Genomic DNA, 23,343 nt, shown 5'->3' on the forward strand with positions numbered 1-23,343 from the left:
GGGTAAATCCAATGCCGCTTGGACTTTGTCTGGGTTCGCATCAATTCCTCTTTCGCTCACCATGAATCCGAGGAATTTCCCTGACTTCACCCCGAAGACGCATTTTTTTGGGTTCAGCTTCATGCTGTATTTCCTCAGATTTCCGAAGGTCTCTGCCAAGTCTTTGACATGGTCTTCCTCCTTGATGCTTTTTACGATGGAGTCATCCACGTAGACCTCCACGTTCCTCCCTTTCTGGTCGGCGAAGACGTGGTCAACTAACCTCTGGTAGGTGGCTCCGGCATTTTTCAAGCCGAAAGGCATCATTTTGTAGTTGAACACTCCTGCGCTTGTGATGAACGCTGTCTTTGCCCTGTCATCGGGGTGCATGAATACTTGGTGGTAGCCTGAAAAGGCATCCATGAAGCTGAGCAGTGCATGGCCGCTGGTGGAGTCAACCAGTTGATCTATCCTTGGCAGGGGATAGCAGTCTTTGGGGCAGGCTCGGTTCAGATCTGTGAAATCTACGCACATTCGCCATGAGCCGTTCGCTTTCTTGACCATCACCACGTTGGCCAGCCACTTCGGATACATGCATGGTTCGATGAATCCGGCCTCTTGCAACTTTTTAACCTCCTCGGCGATGGCTTTGTTTTTCTCCGAGGAGTAATTTCTCTTTTTTTGCTTGATTGGCCGAGCTTCAGCGTTGACATCCAGCTTGTGACAAATCAGCTTCGGATTTATCCCTGGCATATCTGCTGCTGACCATGCGAAGATGTCTTTGTGATCCCTGAGTAGTCGGATCAAATCGATTCGGAGCCCCGAGCTTAGGCCCTTGCCTATTCGGACGCTCCTGTCTGAATTATCTTCGAGGAAGATATCCTCCATTTCTTGATCTGGTTCGGGAGATAGGGTTTCGGGGCGAGCATCAACTTCTGCGGGAGACAAGCTGCTCGTGCTTGCTCTTCTTCTTTTTGCCTCGCTTTCTTCTCCCTTAGCTCCTTTTTCTTCCTCGGGGCCGTCCTCTAGTTTGGGCTTTCGGACAGCAGTGTGGCAGGTTCTTCTCGCCACTTCTTGATCACCCCTGATTCGTTCGGCGAATCCTGCATCCGAGACGTATATCATCAGCTGGTGGTATGTGGAGGGGACTGCTTGCATCTTGTGAATCATGGTTCTCCCCATGATTACGTTGTATACGGAGTCGCAGTCCATCACCAAAAATTCGTCCCGAAGGGTTTTTGCTGCCTGGCCTTCGCCCACTGTGACTGGCAGGGTGATCTTTCCTCGAGGGATAGCTGCGGATCCGTTGAATCCGATCAGAGGATAACTGACTTTCGTCAGTGCTTCCTCTGGCTCTTCGAGGATCAGCTGCTCGAAGCAGTTTCTGAAGATGATATTGACGGCACTTCCTCCGTCGACTAATACTCGATGTACGTTGTGGTTATTGAGGTCCATGGAGATGACCAGAGGATCATCATGCTTGTACTGGACTCCGAAGCAATCATCAGCAGTGAAGGTCATGTTCGGGGGGTGTGGCTGGTTGTCTCCCACCGCGCTGAAGTTGACCCGATGGGAGAGGGCTCTTAGGTGTTTTTTGCTGGCCTGGCCAGACTTCTGTCCCCCGAACACCACTAGGATGTCATTTTTCTTGTGCCCTGTTGCTTCGTAGACCCTTTTCTGGGGTTGCTCGTGTTGTTTGCCGCTTGCGGCCTTTTCTTTTTCCTCCCTTCGGTCTAACAAGTACTGTTTCAGGTAGCCTCGGCGAACGAGGTCCTCAATGTTGTCTTTCAGCGAGTTGCATTCTTCGGTATGGTGACCGAAGTCATCATGGAACTCGCACCATTTGTTCTTGTTTCTCCGAGCTGGGTTGGACTTGAGCTTCCCAGGTAGTTTCCACTTTTCGTCATTTCTGTTGAGGCTGAATATCTCCTTTCGGGGCAGAGCTAGTGGAGTGTAGTTGGTGTACTTGGGTTGAAGTTCACCCCTTCTCCCGTCTTTCTTCGGGCTCATCTCTCTAGCTCCTACTTTCTCTTTCCCCTTCCTTGAGCTACCCTCGGGCTTGCTCTGGGTATTCTTTGTGTCTCTCGGATCCGACGATCCTTTCAGTCTTGCAGCGGCCTTGTTGAACTCCTCGGTTCTGATGAACGCGTCAGCCATTTGGAGCACGTCAGCTATTCTGGAGGGGTTCTTCATTGAGAGTTCGTCACGGAACTTCCCTTCCTGGAGCGCGTGCTTCAAGGCGAAGATGGCCACGTCTGGCTGCAAGTTTGGTATGTTTGTTGATTCCTTCATGAATCTGGCCATGAATTCTCTCAGACTTTCGTCTCTTTCTTGTTGGATTGAGGTCAGTTCTGCTGTGGTTCGCTCGGGGCGATTGTTGCTCACGAACTGTGTGCAGAATCTCTTTTTCAGCTTTTTCCAGCTCTTGATCGATCCCTTCGGCAGCGATCTAAACCACTCTCCCGCCACTCCGGTTAGCGTGGTTGGGAAGTATTTACACCAGCATGCTTCGGAGTAGGGACTCAAGAACATTTGCTGCTCGTAGGAGATGACATGATCCCTCGGATCTGTGATTCCGCTGTAGGTTAGGTGAGCTGGCAGTCTTACCTTTGGTATTTCTTCCATAATCAGCTCGTCCGAGAAAGGGGATGACGTAGGAGTCATGATTCTTTTCCCGAGTCTAGCCCTGATGCCTTCGTTTGCCGAGGTTCTATGATTAGAACGTTCGGGCGTACGATGGGGGCTAGGGGTTCGATCATGCCTCCTGTCTCTTCTTCTTTCTCGGCTACTGACCTCGGGTCGTTCGCCAGATCTGCTCGACTCACCTACCCCGAGTCTCGTGTGGATCGAAGGTCTTAACCTTGAGTGGACCGAGGGCCTCAACCTGCTGAGCACCGAGCTTCGGATCCGAGTGTTACGAGTAGTTGATTCGCTTTGGAGAGCTGTTGGAGTAGGCGATGGTCTCGCAAACCAATCTGGTTGCTGTTGTGCCCTTTTTTGGGTGTCCCACGTGCTTTCCATCCACCTCGACGTCAAGTGTGTACCTGTCAAGGGAAGGAGTTCTTGTTCGGGTCTGGACACTTCCACACTGGGTGGCTCGTTCAGCCTTCGCCTGGTCCTCCTCTCTTCTCTGCGGTCATTTGCCAGCCCTTGCTGCTTCTCATTGAAGAGGAAGTTTTGCATGATGGTCATGGCCGCAGTGAGCTCTTCCCTAGTTGGAATCGGAGGTCCTGCATTTGTGGCGGTCGTAGCTCTGCTTGGCTGTGACCTCGCCATCGATTGAGGGTGCCCCTCTTGGTCAGATTCTGAATCTGACCGCACCATCATATCGTCGTCATTGTTGTTAACAACATCGTTCACCATTTTCGCGGGAAGAGGTGATTGATGTCTTTCAAAGGCTTTGAAGTGTTCGTCCCCACAGACGGCGCCAAATTGTTCCGGTGTTGTAAAGATGGAAACAATGGGCTTCGAATGAAGGCCCTTTTGTATGTGTTGAAGATCTTGCTCGTTTGAATGAGTGGAGTCCGAATTCACCTGCACAAGAGCAAAGTCACTAGCCTCGGGGGTGTTTCCGAGGAAAGCCCCTCCGATGCCTAAGTAAGAATGATGCTCGGATTCTAGAGAGAAGTTCTCTAGAAGAGTAGTCTTAAGGCGATAAATTGGACGTACCTTGAGGTGTGAGCCTTGGCGGCCTATTTATAGTGTTTGCATAATAAATGCCCATAGGTCACTTATTGTTATTGGGCCTTGGGCCTTAATGGATGGCTGAATAGCCATTGGTAGGTTTGATGTTGTTGTTTAGAGCCATTGGGCTTTGGACTTAGTGGCCCAATCGAGAATCAATTGGGAGCCCAAACAGTAGGTATGAATGTATGATAGTTTATCTTTAAGTTCGACAATTAACGGGATTTATGAAGTTGAACACCAATGTAGCATAGAAGGGAATTAACATTGTTGGTGGGGGGCGTTTTAAGAAAGGATTTTGGAGAATGGTACATGGGTTATTCTAGCAAATTCAATGCAAAAATTGTTGCTGAGTTTCTTGCGTTGAGAGAAGGTCTGACAATGACAAGGGATTTTCGGGTTTCAAAACTGGAAGTTGAAAAAGATGCGAAACCTCTAATTTTCATGTTGGACACTCTATAGTGAACCTTTACCCACACCATGATTTAGCGGTTAATGTTAGAAACCTAACCAATAAAGATTGAAATCAATTAATTAAGCATATCCCAAGGCATAAGAATCTAGAATTTGTTTAGTTATGTATTATCATTTGTTGTATCTTGTCATGGAACTTCATTTGTTTTTTGTGGGAAAAGTTCCATACTTTTTCCGTTCTACCTGTTCTCGAAAGTAGTGCTATAATTTTACTTTTACTTATATTTGTACTAAAACTATCTTATATGGAGTAATTAATATTAATATTCGTAGTTATTATTATAAATATTATTTTAAATAATACCGGATAAGGATAATTCTCATTTTCCCATTTAAGTTCAAGGAAGTAGATCGAATTGTCATTACATACATTTACCATGCCTATTTCCACACTTTGATATTTGAAAACCATACTGGTAGATAGGTAGTCAAAAGTGTGAAGACAGGGTTATACGAAGGCTATGTTTGGCAAAACTAGCTGAAATGGAGCTGAAACTGATAAGATAGCTGAAATTAATAAGGTTACACTTGAAACTGATAAGGTGCTGAAACTGATAAGGTGTTGAAACTGATAAGGTAACTGATAGATAAACTGTTTGATAAAACTAATTGTTTAAGTAATTAAATATTTAGTTAATATTTTACATGTCCAAAATTTTTTATACCATTAACAAGCAAAATATAAATACATGATATTTGTATATAAAAGAAAACATTGATACTTTATACTTGGTATGGAGATAAATAATACGGAGTAATAGATAGATTGGTCATCGATTAGTATCTAATATATTCTACAGAGTATTTCTTAACTAGCACAGAGTATCTCTTTGGCTAGTAACTACCCAAAAATTGTTTTTTTACTTCATTTCATTTCTTGTAGAAAAATTCAATAAAACTAAATAACATATGCCCATCAAGCAAACCGGCCATTTGCCAAAACTTGAGATGAAACAAAATTTTACAAGAAATAAAATGAAAAAAAAGATAAAACCATGAAACAAAGTAAGCGACGAAATCAAATTGAAATAAATATATCCCACAAAGAGTTCATAGAGTACAAATCAATATTTTTAATTTTTCTTTCTATTAGTAAATTCTCCTGCTTTCTTCCACCTCCTTCCCCTCTCCATTTCTTCATTACAAAGAAGAAATGCCAAATTAAGAAAAAAAAAAGGAAAATAACTTTTTTCACCCCTCATTTTCTCTTCTTTCAGATCTTGAATTCGTTCATTTTAATCCCAGAGTTTTGTTACAAACCTTAAATTTTTCCGCCGAATCACCAACAAACACCTCAATGATATGTGTGTTTTATGTAGAGTTTTTACCCCCGTTCCTTAGTACTTTTCTGCATCAAATGAGCTCTTAGGAGCCGTTTTTAATACTAAAATGTGTTTGTATGTAACACCCCGACAATTCTCTTTTTCTAAAACAACCCTTTTTTAAATATAACTATAGAGAATTATCAAAGTATTATCGCCCGTGTGAAAACGTAACGGCTTATTCAGAATTTTGCAGCGGAAAACATAAAACTAACTTTTACTGATATAAATAATCGATTACATATTAAGTCCAAAACCAATTAACGGAAATAAGGAAATACGAATAGTACGACAAATTTCAAATCCAAGTTAACAAACCAAATCACTTAATAAAACAAATATAACTACAAGCTCTCTAATCCCAATCCCAATGGTGCATCATCTTCAAACCTGTAGATGGGCAACGCTTATTGATCCTTAGAGACTGCTCACCAAAGATGGGTCATCACAGGATCAATAAGGCATAGCCATGATCAACACACACAAACAAAGCACGTAATCAGCAAAGCCGAGTACTACATACTAAAAGCAATAATGATCCTAACATGATACTATCAAACATAAATAAGGACAGACAAAACATGATAATTTGACGACCATACTTAACTAGACTAGGCTAGACTAGACTAGACTTTTATAACAATAAAATTATCTTAATTGAAATAGGCAATGGACCGAGTTTTCTAGCTAGAAGCTTCACTAAGGAAGACGAGGTACGGGCGCGACTCTGTAACCTCAGTGACCTGCGATATCGAGGAACGTTTGAATAAAAATAGGACACGGTGATCAGTCCGGTCCGAGATAAAGGCCATGGGATACCACCATGAACCCCGACTCCTGTTTGTCCGTCACTTTAGACGTGCACAGTCTAAAGCTATTGCTACTCAGTTTCACTTTACATGATTTAAAAATTGACACCCTGTTATGACTCAACAATCACATAAGGCATACAATCCACATAATTTACAACTGTTTTTATCTTGGAATTAAGTAAGTGATCACAAAGGCATCAAACAAGACTCATTCCAATTAACTCCAATCTTTCCTTTAATACTGATCAACCCTGTATATGGGTATAAGGTTTCAACTTACTAAACGAGGTCCTCGCCCCTCATAAAGTAGTGAAAAACTTAGAGGGAACAACAATCAACTGATCTGAATCAATATATACAAAGTAATCTAGTGTTCCCAATCAAACATGTTTGCATCAATCATCCATACTAACATGTTATAATTCTCATAATGCAGTATAGGTTCAATATGTCCATGCAACAGTATTAAACATGCAATTTCAACATGACTAAGTTCGTCAATAATATCAACATCACCAAGTTCAACAATACTATCAACATAGCCAAGTGCAACAACAAATTCAACATGGTTTCAATAATTAGCACACATTCCAAGCACACAGGTATGTACGTACCTTGTGTAAACACACTGATATGCCACTTTAACACTTTCAAAAGTCGCCTAAAGAGAATTCTCCGCCTAAACAACCAACAAGTAATCTCAATCAATTTCTAATCATTGGCAACCATAATAAAGCATTCTAAATGCATCCTAAACATATTTAGAACTTTCCCCAATAACAAAACTTAAACATTTGATTTCCTAGCATCATAATTATTGAACTAGTGATTGAAATTCGTTGAATTTTTTTTGCAAACATCGTACTTTAAATTTTCAGCAATGTAAATTCATTTAAAAGCTTCACCAAGGTCAATCTACGTTCCTAGTATCTCAAAACAACAAATTCAATAATCCATACTCAACCTACCATGATTAATAATCATAAAAACCTTGAATTTCATACTTTAAACAATCAAAATTAATATTTTAAAGTAATTTGATAAATCTGAAAATTAATAACTTTATTATATAATTTGCATAATCTGAAATTTATAATTTAAATTACAAAACCATAACTTTAATTCAAGAGACTAAGGGAAGCACGAAAAACAGAGGGGAGGGAAGGGACGAAAGCAGAGGAAGAAAGAAGGAGAATCGAAAGAGGAGAGAGAGGGCTGAAATTACCGTGCGTGGTGGTCGGCGGCTGGGACGACGGCGCGGAGAGCAAGGCGGAGCGGCTGAGAGAGAAACGGCTGAGAGTACGTGAGGTTGAAGGAAGGGAAGCCTGATCTTTTATTTTTTTTACGTGAATTAGAAAAGAGAATTTTGGGTTTTTATTTTGGGCTTTTCCCGTCCATGTGGGCTAGGATTAGGATTTGGGTTTTAGTGTTTGAGTCAAAACTCAAAACCGAATAGGATTTTTTTTTCGAATTCAACGAGTTTTCCTAATTCAAATTCTTTTCAACATAAAATTCTAAAATTATTCTTGATTGCACAAATCGTTAAAATATTTAGAATATATTTAAATAAAATTAAATATACATTAAATATATAAATATATAAATATAATAAAGTTCAAAAATCTTTAAAAATTTAGAACGTACTTAAAATAAAATAAATATACGTTAATTATTACTAAAATTCTATTTAAATATAAATAATATACGTTAAAATATATTAATAAAATTTATAAATTTACGGGGGATTACATTGTAATTGTGCCTTGAGTTTCAGGACTGTTTGATGAAAAATTAGCCTTTTTAGGCTCGTTTCGCGATGATATAGGCCACTACACGGACCCAAAGTAGGTTCGGGATGATTATGGTCGACCCTTGGGAGCCTAGGAGCCTATGTTCGAGCCTGAGAGTTAGACTTGGTGCTTTGAGAGAAGGACGATGCATTTTGCAAATCTCCCTTTGAGTGGAGGGCGGAATGAGAAAACCGCGCAAAGAAAATGACTTCTGCGAGTTTCAACACGCGCCCGGTCGGGCGGGCTTCGCCCGATCCGGATCGAGCGGCCATCCTGAAAGTCATATGGAGCTTTTCTCATCCGCCCGACCAGGCGGAATTTCGCCCGATCGAACTGCTCGTCGAGCAGAATGCCCGATCGGGCGGCCGTTCGCCCGATCGGGCGACGTCAACCTGCTGCGGACTTTCGCGAGTTTATTTTCCGTTTTTGAGTGTTATTTTGGGCAAACTATAAATACTAAGCCCCATTAATTTTAGTGGATATCTTAATTCTTAGTTTGAAACACTTAGTTTATTTCCTTAGCTTAGTTTATTCTCTCAATTGGTTGCAACACTTAGTTTTTATTTAATCTCAAAAATTCAAGCTTTCATTATTCATTGTTCTTCATTTAGGTATTGATTTTGCTTTATTATTTGCTTTTGATCATGTTTTCAATAATATTAATTGCTTTGTTTATTGTTAATATGAGTGAGTAGTTTAATTTCTAGGGTTTCGGGGATCCATGAATGCATGATTGGGATTAAATGTGTACTTGATTATTGATTAATTGATTGTGATTTCTATAGCTTATTATAATTGCTCGTCAATTATGTTCGGCCGAACTATTTTGATTGAGTTTGATTAACCTTAGATTATGCGCCGAGAGGTATAAATCTGATGTTTTTGGTCTATGGCTATTAGATAGGATTTGTTTCTAGTACATAGCGAGAGCCTGCTAGTTATATTTTCCTAAGGAATTCATAAGATTCGAGAGATGCATGTTTTCCTAGTTATGATTGTTGATTGATTGTTGTTGTCCGTTGTCCAATCCCGGTCTGCATTTGTGGTGAACCGTTGCCCTAGATTCCTTAATATTGATATTTTCCAATTTGATTATTGCCTTAGTTTAATTTACAAACCAAACCAAATCTCTTGTTACCAATAGTCTAGACTTGTCGATTAACACTACAAAGAACATTGTTTCCCTGTGGATACGATCCCTGCTTCCCTTACTATATTTTTAGTTGGTGAACGTTAGGTTTATCTTTGATAGGAGTGCGATTTAGCCTGTCACTCAATTTGCTGGAATTATCAGAGAGATTAGTATATTGGATTTTTATGCTTTGAAGAACAAGGAAAGGGATAGTGATTCAAGAAATTGATATGAGATTTGATAATTGAAGAAAGATGCGGCGATGCAGGGTTGTGGTAGAGGACCGTGCATAGGCTACTACTAACAAAAGCAATAATTTTTGTTGATTAATTATTTGTTGAAAGTGAAAAATACAGTTGAAATTCGTGAACTGATTGTCAAACGTTACTCCGACTAGCGTCTCAATTTCAGTCTCCTTTAGAACCTTAAATTTAATTTAGGTGGTTTACCAAACATTTCTAAAATGATAAGGTCCTAAAAATTTCAGCCAACTACTCATTTAAGTCACCTGAAATGAGTTGCCAAACATAGCCGAAGTATTTAATAGCACCGGAAAGAATAAAAAAGAACAATAGTATGAAGGTGGGTGATATTTTATCATTGTGTTGGAACTCTCAAGATGACTATGCGGTTTTAATTCTGAACCCATCAATAGTATGATTTTTGAAAACTCTAGTACTCATCCAACCACCCAATTGCAGTCCACTTTAGCTTACTCCATCCAACCCACCTAAATCTATACTACGGAGTATATCCGTTCTTGAATATTCTTTACGTTTTTTTAGTATGTTCCTGAAAATTCTTTACATTCTTTTTATATCATTTTTAATAGATTACTTTTACATTTATACCCTTAGTTGGTTACTTTTACATTTACCACTACATGCAATATTTTATCACAGGAGTCCATCGCGAGTCGACAATTTATAGTCGTCCATTTTTCCACTTATTAAACCATCATCACAATCACATCCAAGATATCAATTAGGCATGCAATAATAAGCATATAGATAATTCGAAAACATATGCAATAATTTCAATTTTACAACTATAACTATTTCGTAATATTGTTTCCATTAAACTATACTTTTAATTTTTTTAACCAATGAGAGGTTGCTAGTTAAGGCCGAGAGCTTGTTTACGATAAATCCCACTTCTATCTATTTCTTTTTGTCAAATTGTATAAAAGACTCTAAGATTTTAAATTTTAAATGAAATAATTAGAAGGTCAGTATTTTCTCAAGTCTCATTTTCTCTCTTTCTTCCGTTTCCTCCGCCATTTCATTTCTAGGGTTTTGCACATCTTCCCTTCTCCTCAACCCACCACCACCACCACCACCACCGTAACACACTCCCGTCGCAACAATGGCGGCACCAGCAGTCCAAACCTCACGATCCGCCGCAAAGGTAGAAACCTTCGTCGACAACAAACGCACCGAAGATATCCGCCAGCAAAACATGGCGGCAGGCCAAGCCGTCGCAGACGCCGTGCGCACCTCCTTGGGTCCTAAAGGCATGGACAAGATGATCCAAACCGCCTCTGGAGAAGTTATTATCACCAACGACGGTGCAACCATTCTCAACAAAATGGACGTCCTTCAACCCGCCGCGAAGTTCCTCGTACAACTATCCAAATCTCAAGACACCGTCGCCGGTGACGGAACCACCACAGTCGTCGTCCTCGCCGGGGCACTTCTCAAACAATGCTCTCTTCTCCTCTCCCATGGTATCCACCCTACCGTGATCTCTGAAGCGCTCCACAAAACCTCCACACACGCTGTTCATGTTCTCACTTCAATGGCGGTACCTCTGGAGCTTTCGGATCGGGAATCGTTAGTGAAGTCTGCTTCTACTTCGTTGAATAGTAAGGTTGTAAGTCAGTATTCTACTCTTTTAGCTCCTCTTGCTGTTGATGCTGTTTTATCTGCTGTTGATCCTGAGAAACCTGATATTGTTGATTTAAGAGATATTAAGATTGTTAAAAGGCTTGGTGGAACAGTTGATGATACTGAGTTAATTAAAGGGTTGGTGTTTGATAGAAAGGTTTCACATTCTGCTGGTGGGCCTACTAGAATGGAGAATGCTAAGATTGCTGTAATTCAATTCCAGATTTCACCTCCTAAAACCGATATTGAACAGAGTATTGTGGTTTCTGATTATACTCAGATGGATCGTATTTTGAAGGAGGAGAGGAATTACATTTTGGGTATGATTAAGAAGATTAAGGGTGCTGGGTGTAATGTGCTTTTGATTCAAAAGAGTATTTTGAGGGATGCTGTCACTGATTTATCGCTTCATTACTTGGCTAAAGCCAAGATTTTGGTAATCAAAGATGTTGAGAGGGATGATATTGAGTTCATAACTAAGACCTTAAACTGTTTACCCATTGCTAACATCGAGCATTTTAGGGCGGAGAAGATGGGCTTTGCTGATATGGTTGAGGAGGTTTCCGTTGGAGATTCCAAGATCGTGAAAATCACTGGGATTAAAGACATGGGAAGGACTACCACTGTTCTTGTTCGCGGGTCAAACCAGTTGGTTCTTGATGAGGCTGAGAGGAGTTTGCACGACGCTCTGTGTGTTGTGAGATGTTTGGTGAGTAAGAGATTTCTGATTGCAGGAGGTGGTGCACCAGAGATTGAGCTCTCGAGACAGCTGGGGGTATGGGCCAAGTCACTCCAAGGAATGGAAGGGTATTGTGTTAAGCATTTTGCCGAGTCTCTCGAGGTTATCCCTTATACTCTTGCTGAAAATGCGGGTTTGAACCCAATTGCTATTGTTACTGAGTTGAGAAACAAGCATGCCCAGGGAGAGATCAATGCTGGGATCAATGTAAGGAAGGGGCAGATCACTAATATCCTAGAGGAGAATGTGGTGCAGCCATTGCTCGTGAGTACAAGTGCAATCTCTTTGGCAACAGAGTGTGTTAGGATGATTTTGAAGATCGATGACATAGTGACTGTGCGGTAGACTTCTGTGGTATGGTTTTACTAAAGATGCCGAGTTATATTTTTTCGGATTTGCTCCTCTAGGATTTTGAATTGGCAATGTATTGCAGACATCTGTGGCTATGATTTTATTCGTACATTTGGAGTGCTGTTCTCTGCTGACATTTACATTAAGTTTTTTTTTCCTGAAGATCCTTTCATGTGCATCTGGTATCAATCAGTTTTTGCAGGTGAATACTTTTGGTCTCTAGACTACCGAATATGTTCTTTCTCCATTGGTATAGATATTCAGTTGTGGTTTAGTTAGGTAATCCGTAATATTGATTGTGATGCTAAGATTTTATTTTCACTTGTTCGTTATTTCTTAAATTGATTCACTATTATTGAATTGTTACTTTATTAGGCTCGTTTCCTTCACGATTATGATTCCGTGAGTGTGTAATATAGGATGTTCCTGATAGTCTTTTATGACACGAGATCGTAGGATTTTAGTTATGCATTTAAGAAGGATATTGTTTCTCAACCTTCTGATTAGCGTAATCCATTATGGAGTAATTTCACATTTTCACTAGAAAATTGTTCTCCTGTGCGATATGCCGTCCTATATAGGCTTCCTGGTTACCTAAATGTAACACAGCCTTTTTTCAACTAATAGAAGTCATTGTTGGTCTAGAAAGTGTGGTTATATAGAAGACTAGACGAGTAAACTCGTTGTTGTAGACTGTGAGGTGTGATTACTGAGAACTTCGTTGGAAGCATATGCTGTTAAAAATGTTAACTGTTTTCTGTGAGGTTCAGCTCCTTTTTCTGGAAGCTGATACACATACAAGTATACAACGTGTATGTGGTCCCAACACACAAAATGATTCTCCACTCTTGGATTGAGATCTTGTGAGAATTATTGGAGGGAAAGGAAGAGAGTTTAGGCGGGGAAATAATTCGGGCCTTTCCCTGGTTATGGAACCTTGCAGCGGAGAATTTTCACTAAGCGCCAACTTTTGCGTAGGGATTTAAGCTAGGAGTGCTGCTCTATCTAGCTCACTACTTTGTTTGTACACCTCAGCATCCTCTTCCTACATTCTCTCTCCTCAACCCTTCGCTCTCTCTCCACCACCTCTCATCACCAGCGCCAGAGCTTGATATCCATGGTGGGTGACCATTGGGTCGTGGAAGTTGGCGATCACCACCGGTGTTATTGCTAGCGGTGAGAAGAGCCTCGGTTGAACCACCGTTGGAATTATGGCTGCCTTGTTTCACTCGTGTCTCCCTACTGAAGGACGGTAACTCCTCTTTCCTTTTATCATTATTTTTCTTTATTAATTTTGTTATTGTTTTTTGTTGATTCTGCTTAAATCCTAAACATTGGCATGCTAAGAGCTAGTTAGAGAGATGTTATTTTATGGGAACTTTACTTAAAATCTGCTATGATCTATTGATCTTGTATCACTAATGATCCAATCTATATCCTGGTCTGCCCTGAGATTGATTTTGGGTCAATGGAACGGAAATTGATTGGAAATGACTTTAGGGTTGTACCAACTTAAGAAAAGGGAGTGAAAATTGACATGTTCAAATTGCTTAATTTTTAAATTGGAATTCATGTTTTAGCTCTGGCACTATGAAGATTTTAGAAACCCTAATTTTAGTTCTCTTGTGATTATCAGAATTGTAACTCATGACCCAATATTAGATGGAGTTGTTTCCATAGACTTTCGTTTGTGCATTCTTATCTTGCTACTTGTTCAACTTGGTTGATACGACTGTTTCTAATGTTATTATCGTATAAATGCCGTTCATTCTTCAATCTGTCAGTATTGAATAACCACTAACCAACCAGATTTTCTGTTCAATGTTATTTTTTTTATATATTGTTTTTGTGATTTTGTGTGATTCAGTTAATGATATGTTTGATCTGTTTAGATATATAATTCTGGATACTAAATTGCATTTATAAGCTAAATGTACTTTATTGGATTTGTATGTAAATATGTTTAGTAAAGATCATAAATGCGACAACCTTGTTAATACATGTATAGTTTGAAGATTATAATGTCAAACTGTCAGTTGTGAACTTGTGATTCTGAAATCATATGTTCTAAAAGGTTCGGGTTGATGAGAGTGTGAGATAATTAGAGTATTTGAGAAGGATCTCTCTTTGAAAGGTATGCTCTGAAGTTAAACATGGTGCAAGAAACATGATTTCTTTGATCTAGCTGGTTTGAACCATACACATCTAAATGAATACCTTGTTTAAATTGCAGAATCACCACCTTTCTTTTAAGTTAGCTAATGGGATTAACACATAAATGTTACTTGGTTGAGGTTATACAATTGAATTGAGCAGCGGTAGGTAGCCACAGGAGTCATACTTCAGTGGGATTTTTTGTTTGATTTACCTTTATTAAAGTTTGATTTGTTTTTGCAAGTTAGAAGATACTGAATTTGCTTTCTTTCAAGAACCCTGATGAGGTCCATTGAGATTGGGTTGGTATGTTATTTACATTTAGGGGGTGTTTGGTTGACAAAGGGGAAAGGGAATGAGTTAAAGAAGGAGAATGGAAAGCTAAACCGTTAGATTTACTAAGTTGTTTGTTTTAGAAATAAAAATAATTTTAATGTTCAACTACAACACCCTTCTGCCGTCACATTCCCTTCATCACCACCACCAGTCCACCACTACCCCTCCTCTTGCTTCTGCTGTCAACTCTGTTTCCAACATCATCTCTACCCTCTTTTTCCACCTCTCCGGTGCTCCTCCCTTCTCTCTTTATCTATTATTTAGGAAAAGAAGTTATCCCCTGGATCTTGGTTTTTTTGTGGTTGGGGTGGTACTTTAGGTGGTTGGGATGGTATTTTCGGTTGCCTGGGTGGTAGTTTCGGGGGTTGGGGTGGGTTGTCCGCATATGGGTGTGGTTTCTGGTAGGTATAGTGGGCCCTCGGTGGGTTTTGTGGGATTTTCAGCAGCTAGGGGAGTAGGGGTGGTGCTTTAGGTAGTTGAGGTGGGATTTTTTGGTGGTTAGGGGTTGCCTGGGTGGCTGTTTGTTGGTGCCGGTCAGAATGATGGTGGGTTGGGCAGTATGGTGTTGCAGGGGTGGTGGGTTGGCCGGTTGGGCAGTAGGCGGTGATGTATGGGTGGTGTGATGGTGCGTTGGTAGCTTAGGGAAAGGGAATGCAAATACCAAGGGGAGGGGGTGGGGTGGGGGAATCAAGGGGGTAAAGGGAGTCATTGAATTTACAAAACAAACAACAACAAAGGGAGTCAGTCCTCCTCATTCTCTTTTCTGAATACCCCATATCAAACTCCCCCTTAGGCATTAGGCATAATGCCAAGGTTACCTGATTCGTGGTTCGCTTTGGTACGGGGTACGAGTTTGAGTTCGCGATTCGCGGGTTGGCTGGTTTTAGGTTCGCTAGAGGGGTTTGAAACTCTTTATTCCAGGATTTTCGAAAACAAAATTGTTCAAGATTTTATTTTAATACTCATATATTCATACTCAGATAACATGTTATTTCCTCCCCCAATAAAAGCCCCAACATATATTCTCTTCTCTTGTCTTCCTGACCTTCAATAGCTATAACTAGGGTTTTGGATTCGGCATGACAATACCAACGATATGGTTCGCGAACCACAGCGAATTGGGTCGCTGGAGAACCCAATTTGGTACAGGCGAACCGGTTCGAGATTCGCAGGGGGTACCCGCGAATCTGGTAGCGCTGCATAATGCATTAGGCTGTCCTGTATAATGCTTATGTCATTTTCCATTGCTCTCTTTCTATTCTAGATTGTATTTGCCTGGAGGCTTTTATCTATTTATGGAAAGTTGTTTGCCTCTGGTGGTGAATTGTATGAGAAGATGGTGATTTACGAGTGTGAGAGTATTTTCTGTTACATCTTTGATTTAAAGCACGGGTTTTAGCTCGAGCTTTTGATGACATTTTCAATCGTTCACATGATCTCATCTGTAAGATGAAATTAAAAAAAGAACATGGAAATTAATGCAAACTGTTGGCTGATGCATTGTAACCCAACTTGGCCTTGTATCTTTTAATAAAAGGGGATGTCAGATTGGTTAAATTTTTAAGTTAAAACTTCTGTGCGGTTCCTATAGTTAATCCAAGCAGTAAGCCCTATAGCTCGTGCTTGTTCGTAAATTGTTTGTTTGTGTAGTATTTATCTCAAATGATGGGCTAAATATTTTTCTGATCTACAGTTAAACTGCTTGACTGGGGTGAGTAGGGGCAGAGAACGGCAGCTGAAATAGCTTCACTCAGGGCAGCCTTTACACAGGAAGTTGCAGACTTGTAGTGTGGCACATCTGCACAAGCTTAACCATCAGAACGTGACTGTAAATTGTTTATTCCTGAATTTTCTTTTGCTTTAATCAGTGTGTATGTAAATTGTTTTAACCGTACATAATCGGGGGCATTACTGAACTAAAACATAAATTTAATAAAAAATAGGAAAGTAATTTTATTGGAGAGAGTACTGAATCAGGTTGTATGGGCAAAATCTTAATGTTCTTGCAAATTGGAAATCTGAATTTCTAGATATTTTCAAGTGGCATTATTTCACTTGTCATCATTTGATGTGAATGATGTTGCTCTTTTTGGGCTGTGTCCATGATTGACACGTCATGTCTGCTTGATTGGTTTAATTGTATATAATCTCTGATGTGTCCCTTGTTGGACTCTTTTTCTATAGAATATTAGAATGCATGAGTAATTAAGTTAAGAAAATGATAGGTTACTAGATAGGTAAATGTCTTGGTATGCTTCTTGAACATGGAAATAATACTGGATGTTAGCATGTAGCAACATGTTAATCTTTGTAAGGAACTCTAAGTTCAATGCTATGTTTTATACAGTATTTATTAAATGGCCTTTATTGATGCCATCTGAATATCTGATTACATCTAATCTAGATTCTTATGTCGTACTCCATTAATGTAATTCAAGGTCTGATTAATGTGAAATGGAATAATGCAGATATGGATTGGTTTAACACTTAACAGGATGAAGCGCCAAACTGGGTAAAGCCGTTGTTATTTAAGTGGAAGCTGCTGGTTTTCTTTTCTGTGTTGGCACTAAAGATGGCCGTGGGCCAAGCCGAGCCCACGGGCCTAAATGCATCGTGCCGGGCCCACACATGCCCACTCGGCATCGTGCCGGGCGGGCTGTAAAGGTTTAAAATAGGGCCCATGCCCATGGGTTGTCGTGTCTAAGCCTAATTTTACTAAATTTAGTGCTGGGACGAGTCGTGCCGTGCCTTGTTGTGCTTTTTCCAAAAGTGCGCACACGACTCTGTGCCGGGCCCGGCCCGCCCCACGGCCATCTCTATGAGTTGCTGCAGGGCTGCTGTCATTTTGGTTCTGCCCGTAGCGTGGTGGTGTTGGGGATTTCATACTGTTTGCTGGTTGGTGATGGTGGTGTTTCTTCGGTTGCTGTGTGCGGAGTGGTTGCTGCTTGTGTAGCTGGTGGCTTGTTTCTGAAAGTTCTCTAGTCAAAGCTGACTGTTTTGGTAATTAATGGAAGTTTAAGCTTCAGTGTGTTGTTTATTTCGTTCACTCACTTGGTGTTTTGTTTCCTTTGTGTTGTATTGAGTTGATTTGTAATATGTTGTTCTTTTTTTTGTAAATACTATTGGTTATTAATATACTTTGTATTAATATATTGTACAATCGATTAACACAAAATTTCAATACTTCGTATTTATATATACACATCAAATGCTTTGTAAAAACTTGTAACGGTAATGCATTTTTCATGAGCCGAGCTTTCACTAAATCACTCTATGGGTTAAGGGTATTTTGAATTCAAAATCATCAAAACAGAAAGATCAATAAGAAAGAGCGATTTCCTTCAATATTTGTTTAAAGAACGTTAAATTTTCAAAATACGCCACTTTATAACATATTTTACAACCATATCGTCCATGTCAGCATGGAAGAAATAAAAATGTAATTTTTTTTCCCCGTTTCAGCACAAAATCGCCATTTCATTTGGCGGTTCACTTCTTCCACTTCTTCCGGATACAATTCTGCTGAGATATGATGCATAAAAACCGCCAACTCAAATAGCGGTTTTGTTTTAAAGCAAACCACAATTTGAGTTGGCGGTTTATATTATTGAACGACAGTTCAAATGCTGACATGGACGGAATATATTATAAAGTGGCGTATTTTGAGAATTTAACGTTCTTTAAGCAATATTGAAGGAAATCGCTCAACAAAAACGAGAGAGTACAAGTTTATATTTTCATTTTTAAATTTTTATGCGGCGCATGTATAAAGTATCCCGTATTATGCGAATGATGTCTTAGACAAATAATGTACTCCGTAGTTAAGACCGAAAATTTGTATACTGAATTATCACATTATTCGAAGAAAAAAAAATTCTTCAAACAAAAATCCGAACCCACAAGAACTTGTAAACTTGTTATTCCGTACTTCGCAATGAAGTACTCCGTAACATTTAGTAACGAAGAAAACAGAAGCAATCAACTAGCAATCGCCACGTAAACAAAGGAGGGAGTAAGCTCAATAGCTCATGCTCATCAATGGCGGCATCCTCCATTTCTCTCTCTTCACTTTCGTTCTTCCGATTACCCTATCATCATCTTCGACATCAACAGTTTCTCTCTCCTCCTCATCAACTCCATCTTCTCCGAACCATCCCCGCTCTTCAAGCTTCTCGACGAAGTTCCTCTCAGGTTTCCCTTTCTCTCTCTTAAAATCGTTTGATTCTAGAATTACCAATTTTATTTATTAATTATTCGAATTGGCAGAGTGATGAATTGATAAATGATCGCCGCAAATGGAGCCGATTCGATTTCGATGGATACGAAGACGATGACGACGAAGAAGATGAAGAAGATGAAGAAGAAGATCGAAGCTTGGATTTGTTAATTAGGTTTGTGGAAAATATCTTCAGAAAGGTCTCCAAACGAGCTCGTAAAGCTGTGAGATCAGTTCTTCCTATTGCTATCTCCACCAAATTGGTGCGTTTTTCGTCGCTTTGTTTCAATTTCAATGCTATTGTCGAATTTTACATTTCAATTGTTTGTTCAATATCTTTTGGCTGCTCAATTTGCGTCGAAATTTAAAGAAATTGCTTTTGGTTAAGGCGTCAAATTAGTTCATTTCATTTTAGAGGCAACTAATTCCAATTTTGATCCAACATTGTCAGAAAAGTTCTACTTGTGTAGTTGATAGATGGCAAGGTTACTAATTGATGATTCATATTGATATCAGCCAAAATTTTGTACTTGTTTTTGAAATTTCAGTAGCTGTTTTGGTATGTTGTAAATAAGTCATGGTTTATTGGCATTTTGTTAGTTTCACAGAGTTCCTCAAGGGGGGGTGAATTGATATTTTACGGTTTTATAAAATTAAACGATTAGGAACAGAAACAGTAAAAGATGCAAGCGAGATTTAGCGAAAACTCTCTAGGCCCAATAGAGAGGAAAAAACCACTGACCCCTTTGGGACTTAAACACATTCACCAATTAGGCAAAACAACTCAGTTTTACAAACCTAATCTACTCGGGCCACAATCTGTGAATCGCCTCACAGATCTCTCGTGAGATCTTCTCTCTTGCTCAAGTAAGCCTGACTCATATATGGGAACAGGAACAGACTCTAAAAATTAAGACTTTAAGGTGATACCTGAAAGCTCCGGATTAATGCTAATAAGTCTGATGAATCTTTTCGTGAAGAACTTGAGGTTTATTTATATGATTCTAAGTGTTTAACCTAGAAACCCTAGATTCTAATTCAACACTAATTAGGACTCTTTTAAAAGATAGATTTTTACAAATAAATTGTTAAAACGCGTTTTGGTAAAAATCAATCTCTACGATTATAAGAGTTGTAGAGCAACTCAAATTCTCAAGAGTATAACCTCAAGTAGGATAGTAAATTCAGTTTAAGCTCGACTTATCCTTTTGGAAAACAAAACCGAATTACTTTTGGTTTAAGATACGAATTTGACTAAACAAACAAATCTTGACTTGACCTTTACGAAAGACTCTGTTCCCATACTAAGCAATATCTTAACTACATTGGTCTTATACCTTTCGTGTTTATAAGACTTCCTAAGCTTCACACTTCTTGATCCTCGATTTAATCTTTCCATAAGCCTTTGACTCGATTTCTTCATAGCTCCTCAGCTGACTTCTTCATCTGCGTTTCACACCACGAACACTGTGGACTTATAGTGACCTGTTCCTGACATTCCTTAGATAACAGTCGTAAGTATAGTTTAAGCTTGTCACCATCAAAACCCAGGAATCAACACATTTCCTGTCATGTATAAATATGTACTTCGTGGGTCTCTAACATGTATAAATAAGTATTATCTTGTTGTTGGCGTTTCCTGTCATGTATTATCTTGGTTTTGGGTTGAAGATAATTACAGTAGTCCTTTGTGTTAGTTTCAATCGATTTGATTATGATTTTGAAGGATTTAATTTATCTTGCTTTTAATGTTGCTTTTCGTGTTTAATAGGTGGGTTTTGCTGTCAATGGACTGATAATTTTATCATTTTTGTGGGTCTTGAAGGCTTTTCTTGAGGTAATGGAACAATTTCACAAATTTGAAATGCATTTATGTATATTTTGTCATCTCACTTGTGTTGCCTGCCGTACACACGGTACATTCCCATGGCTGCTGATGTTTCTCAAACTTGTGAACCTAGCTAATGTTAGAGACTTAGAGGAAGATTGCTCGATGAATTGTTTCACCCTTATTAACCATCATTTATTTACAGCGATGTGTCACACTTATTTTTTTTTTCTACACTGGAAAAATAGATATTTAGTGTGATCTCTGTCATGAAATGGATCATTTAGTGATGTCAATTAGATCTTACAGAATACAAACTTGTAGTTTATAGTTGACAGTTAAAAGAGGGGGGATCGTTAGATGATTTCTTGACTGCATGACTTGTTTGTCAAAAAGAGCCAGACAAATCCACTTGTTTGGTCCAATACTGTTTAGCAAACTCAAGATATTATCGGCCCGTTTAGTAGCCGGTAATAAACGGTGGGAATGAAAATAAATTTAAGTGTTATTTGACAAGAAAACAACATCATAATGTCTATGGTAATGAAGCTTTATCTCAAACTTGGTGTTTTTCTTCATAAATTTGCATTCCAACCCAATACCACTCCCCCAAATGGTAATGGGTGGTAATGAACATTAATGAAGAAAATGAGATAATTTTGAATGAACTAGCATTAGCATGGGAATGGATATTGATTTTTCTTACAAATTTACATACAAATTCATTCCCATTGCACCATTTATAGCCGGTTATCAAACGGGCCGATATATAAGAAACCATGGACTTTGGTAATGATATTGATACTCCAAGTTTACCTATAATACCACGGTATTCAGCAGAAACCTTACTGTCAGGAAAAGAGGCAACCTTCGCTTAAGCGACTACGTACGTGATGAAACCCTTGAGCTTTTACTATACTATCTTTTTGCTTCTTCTTGCTAGCTTACTCAGCGCTTGAATGGATCGCTACTAGTTGAACAATAGCAGCCCCTGTGTTAGGAACTCCATATGCTGTTAAACAAGCTTGAGCTGCCATAGGTTTAGGATTTAGAGCTTGCTTTAGCAGCAGGTAAGGATTTCAAAAACAGGCTTTAATCCTTCGGCCATAGCTTGTCTAGCATGGTCTGGCCTTTCTCCATTCCTTAAGCTTCGCTTAAACGATTATATTCCTTTCCTTACCATTCCTTAGCAGCTTTAGCAACTTGAACTGACTATCTGGTCTAGCAAACTGAGCTATGCTAGACTAAACAGACTGATGACCGATGTAGGTTCTTACAACTTAAAGGCAAACTGTTGATACAAAGCACAGAAACTCTTCAGGCGTCTATTTGAATTACCTGGAAACTGTTAACATGTGCTTCAAATGAGAAGTGCTGCAGCAGGTTTGAACTAATTAGAACCTCAATTGACCAAGAACTAGAAAGGTCATCTTAGGGGCTAGCTAGCGATAAACTGCATGCTTTCCCTGAACTTGGTCTTAATTGTGACCTGTTGTATCTTATATGCCTTTCCTTGTTTCCTTCATAGAAAAAAAGGAGACATATTGAGGCTTCCACTTCGAACAGTTCTTCACCAAATTGTTATGTGCATGTTCTGCATGACACAATTGTTATGTGCATGTTCTGCATGACACACAAATCCATCTTGCGTGCAGGTTTTTGGTCCAACCATGGTGCAATGAAATTGTATGCTTGTTAGCAAGTTCCATATACTGTCACTAATATGGGCTGAATAAAGAAAAGAAGATCAAGAACTATGTTTGAATTGGATTTGTAATGCTTTATACTTGTCATGCTCTCATGGTTGCATGCAATGCTTTTTTTTTTTAAGGAAAATGCAGTTATTTCATCTGCCATTCGTTCTTTGAATAGTTTCTTCACTTCAAAATGCAGGTCATTTGTACTCTCGGAAGTGCAGTGTTCGTGAGCATTTTACTTATCCGTGGGGTATGGTCTGCTGTATTATACTTGCAAGAAGGTCGCAGCCGTCATATGAACGGAATTGATGATGATGATCCACCTTCATGGAGCAGAGCACAGCCCGTAACCTGATCAATTGCTGCACTGCCTTTCTGATTCATCAATCGTCTTACTCTACCAATTAAACATGCTCCTGCCTCGGAAAAATAAAGAATATGCTCGCCATAAAAATTAATACAAGATCCATTTTTGGCTGGAATGATTGCTGGATGGGTGACGATCAAGATCATGCAGCGCCCCTGCAGGTGCGTGAACGTCTTTTTGAATCAATTTGTACAAAGAACTTACTAATCTGCCAAAAAGGATGTGTTAAGCTAAAATAATTTTAGGGTTTGAGGACCCTGTTTGCATTCACCACATTTTTAAGTTACCATTATGGTTTACGATGAGTTTTCGTACTTCTTAAAAATGATCAGCCTGCAATGTAAACTCCATTGTAAGCCAAGAGTGTGTGGCAAAAGATATGATACCCCCCTTGGTAAAACTTTGTATATTGTGAACATAATACTCCGTTTGTGCGGAAGACTAGACCTGTGAACCATAATGGTGCACGACAACATGCGACTGAGACCGTTTTGGGTCTAATAGTAACACTTATTCTATGACTACAATTGCTGTTCCAGATTTTTTTCAAGCAATTTTATGCAAACTTTTGGGTAG

The 23,343-nt window shown here is 39.4% G+C and overlaps 2 protein-coding genes across 2 annotated transcripts; both read left to right on the plus strand.

The window, feature by feature from the left end:
- Positions 1 to 10,405: 10,405 nt before the first annotated feature.
- Positions 10,406 to 12,403, plus strand: LOC110778925 (T-complex protein 1 subunit delta-like). Its single transcript, XM_021983462.2, has one exon. It carries the CDS (start codon positions 10,559 to 10,561, stop codon positions 12,161 to 12,163), a length of 1,605 nt encoding a protein of 534 aa, XP_021839154.2. The 5' UTR covers positions 10,406 to 10,558; the 3' UTR covers positions 12,164 to 12,403.
- Positions 12,404 to 18,575: 6,172 nt separating this feature from the next.
- Positions 18,576 to 23,317, plus strand: LOC110804710 (protein SHORT HYPOCOTYL IN WHITE LIGHT 1). Its single transcript, XM_022010321.2, has 4 exons — positions 18,576 to 18,850; positions 18,926 to 19,138; positions 20,647 to 20,712; positions 22,597 to 23,317. The coding sequence occupies exons 1-4, from the start codon at positions 18,698 to 18,700 to the stop codon at positions 22,753 to 22,755; spliced, it is 591 nt and encodes a 196-aa protein (XP_021866013.1). The 5' UTR covers positions 18,576 to 18,697; the 3' UTR covers positions 22,756 to 23,317.
- Positions 23,318 to 23,343: the final 26 nt, after the last annotated feature.

The sequence above is a fragment of the Spinacia oleracea genome, chromosome 4, assembly GCF_020520425.1.
Source record: "Spinacia oleracea cultivar Varoflay chromosome 4, BTI_SOV_V1, whole genome shotgun sequence".
NCBI classification, from domain to species: Eukaryota; Viridiplantae; Streptophyta; class Magnoliopsida; order Caryophyllales; family Amaranthaceae; genus Spinacia; species Spinacia oleracea.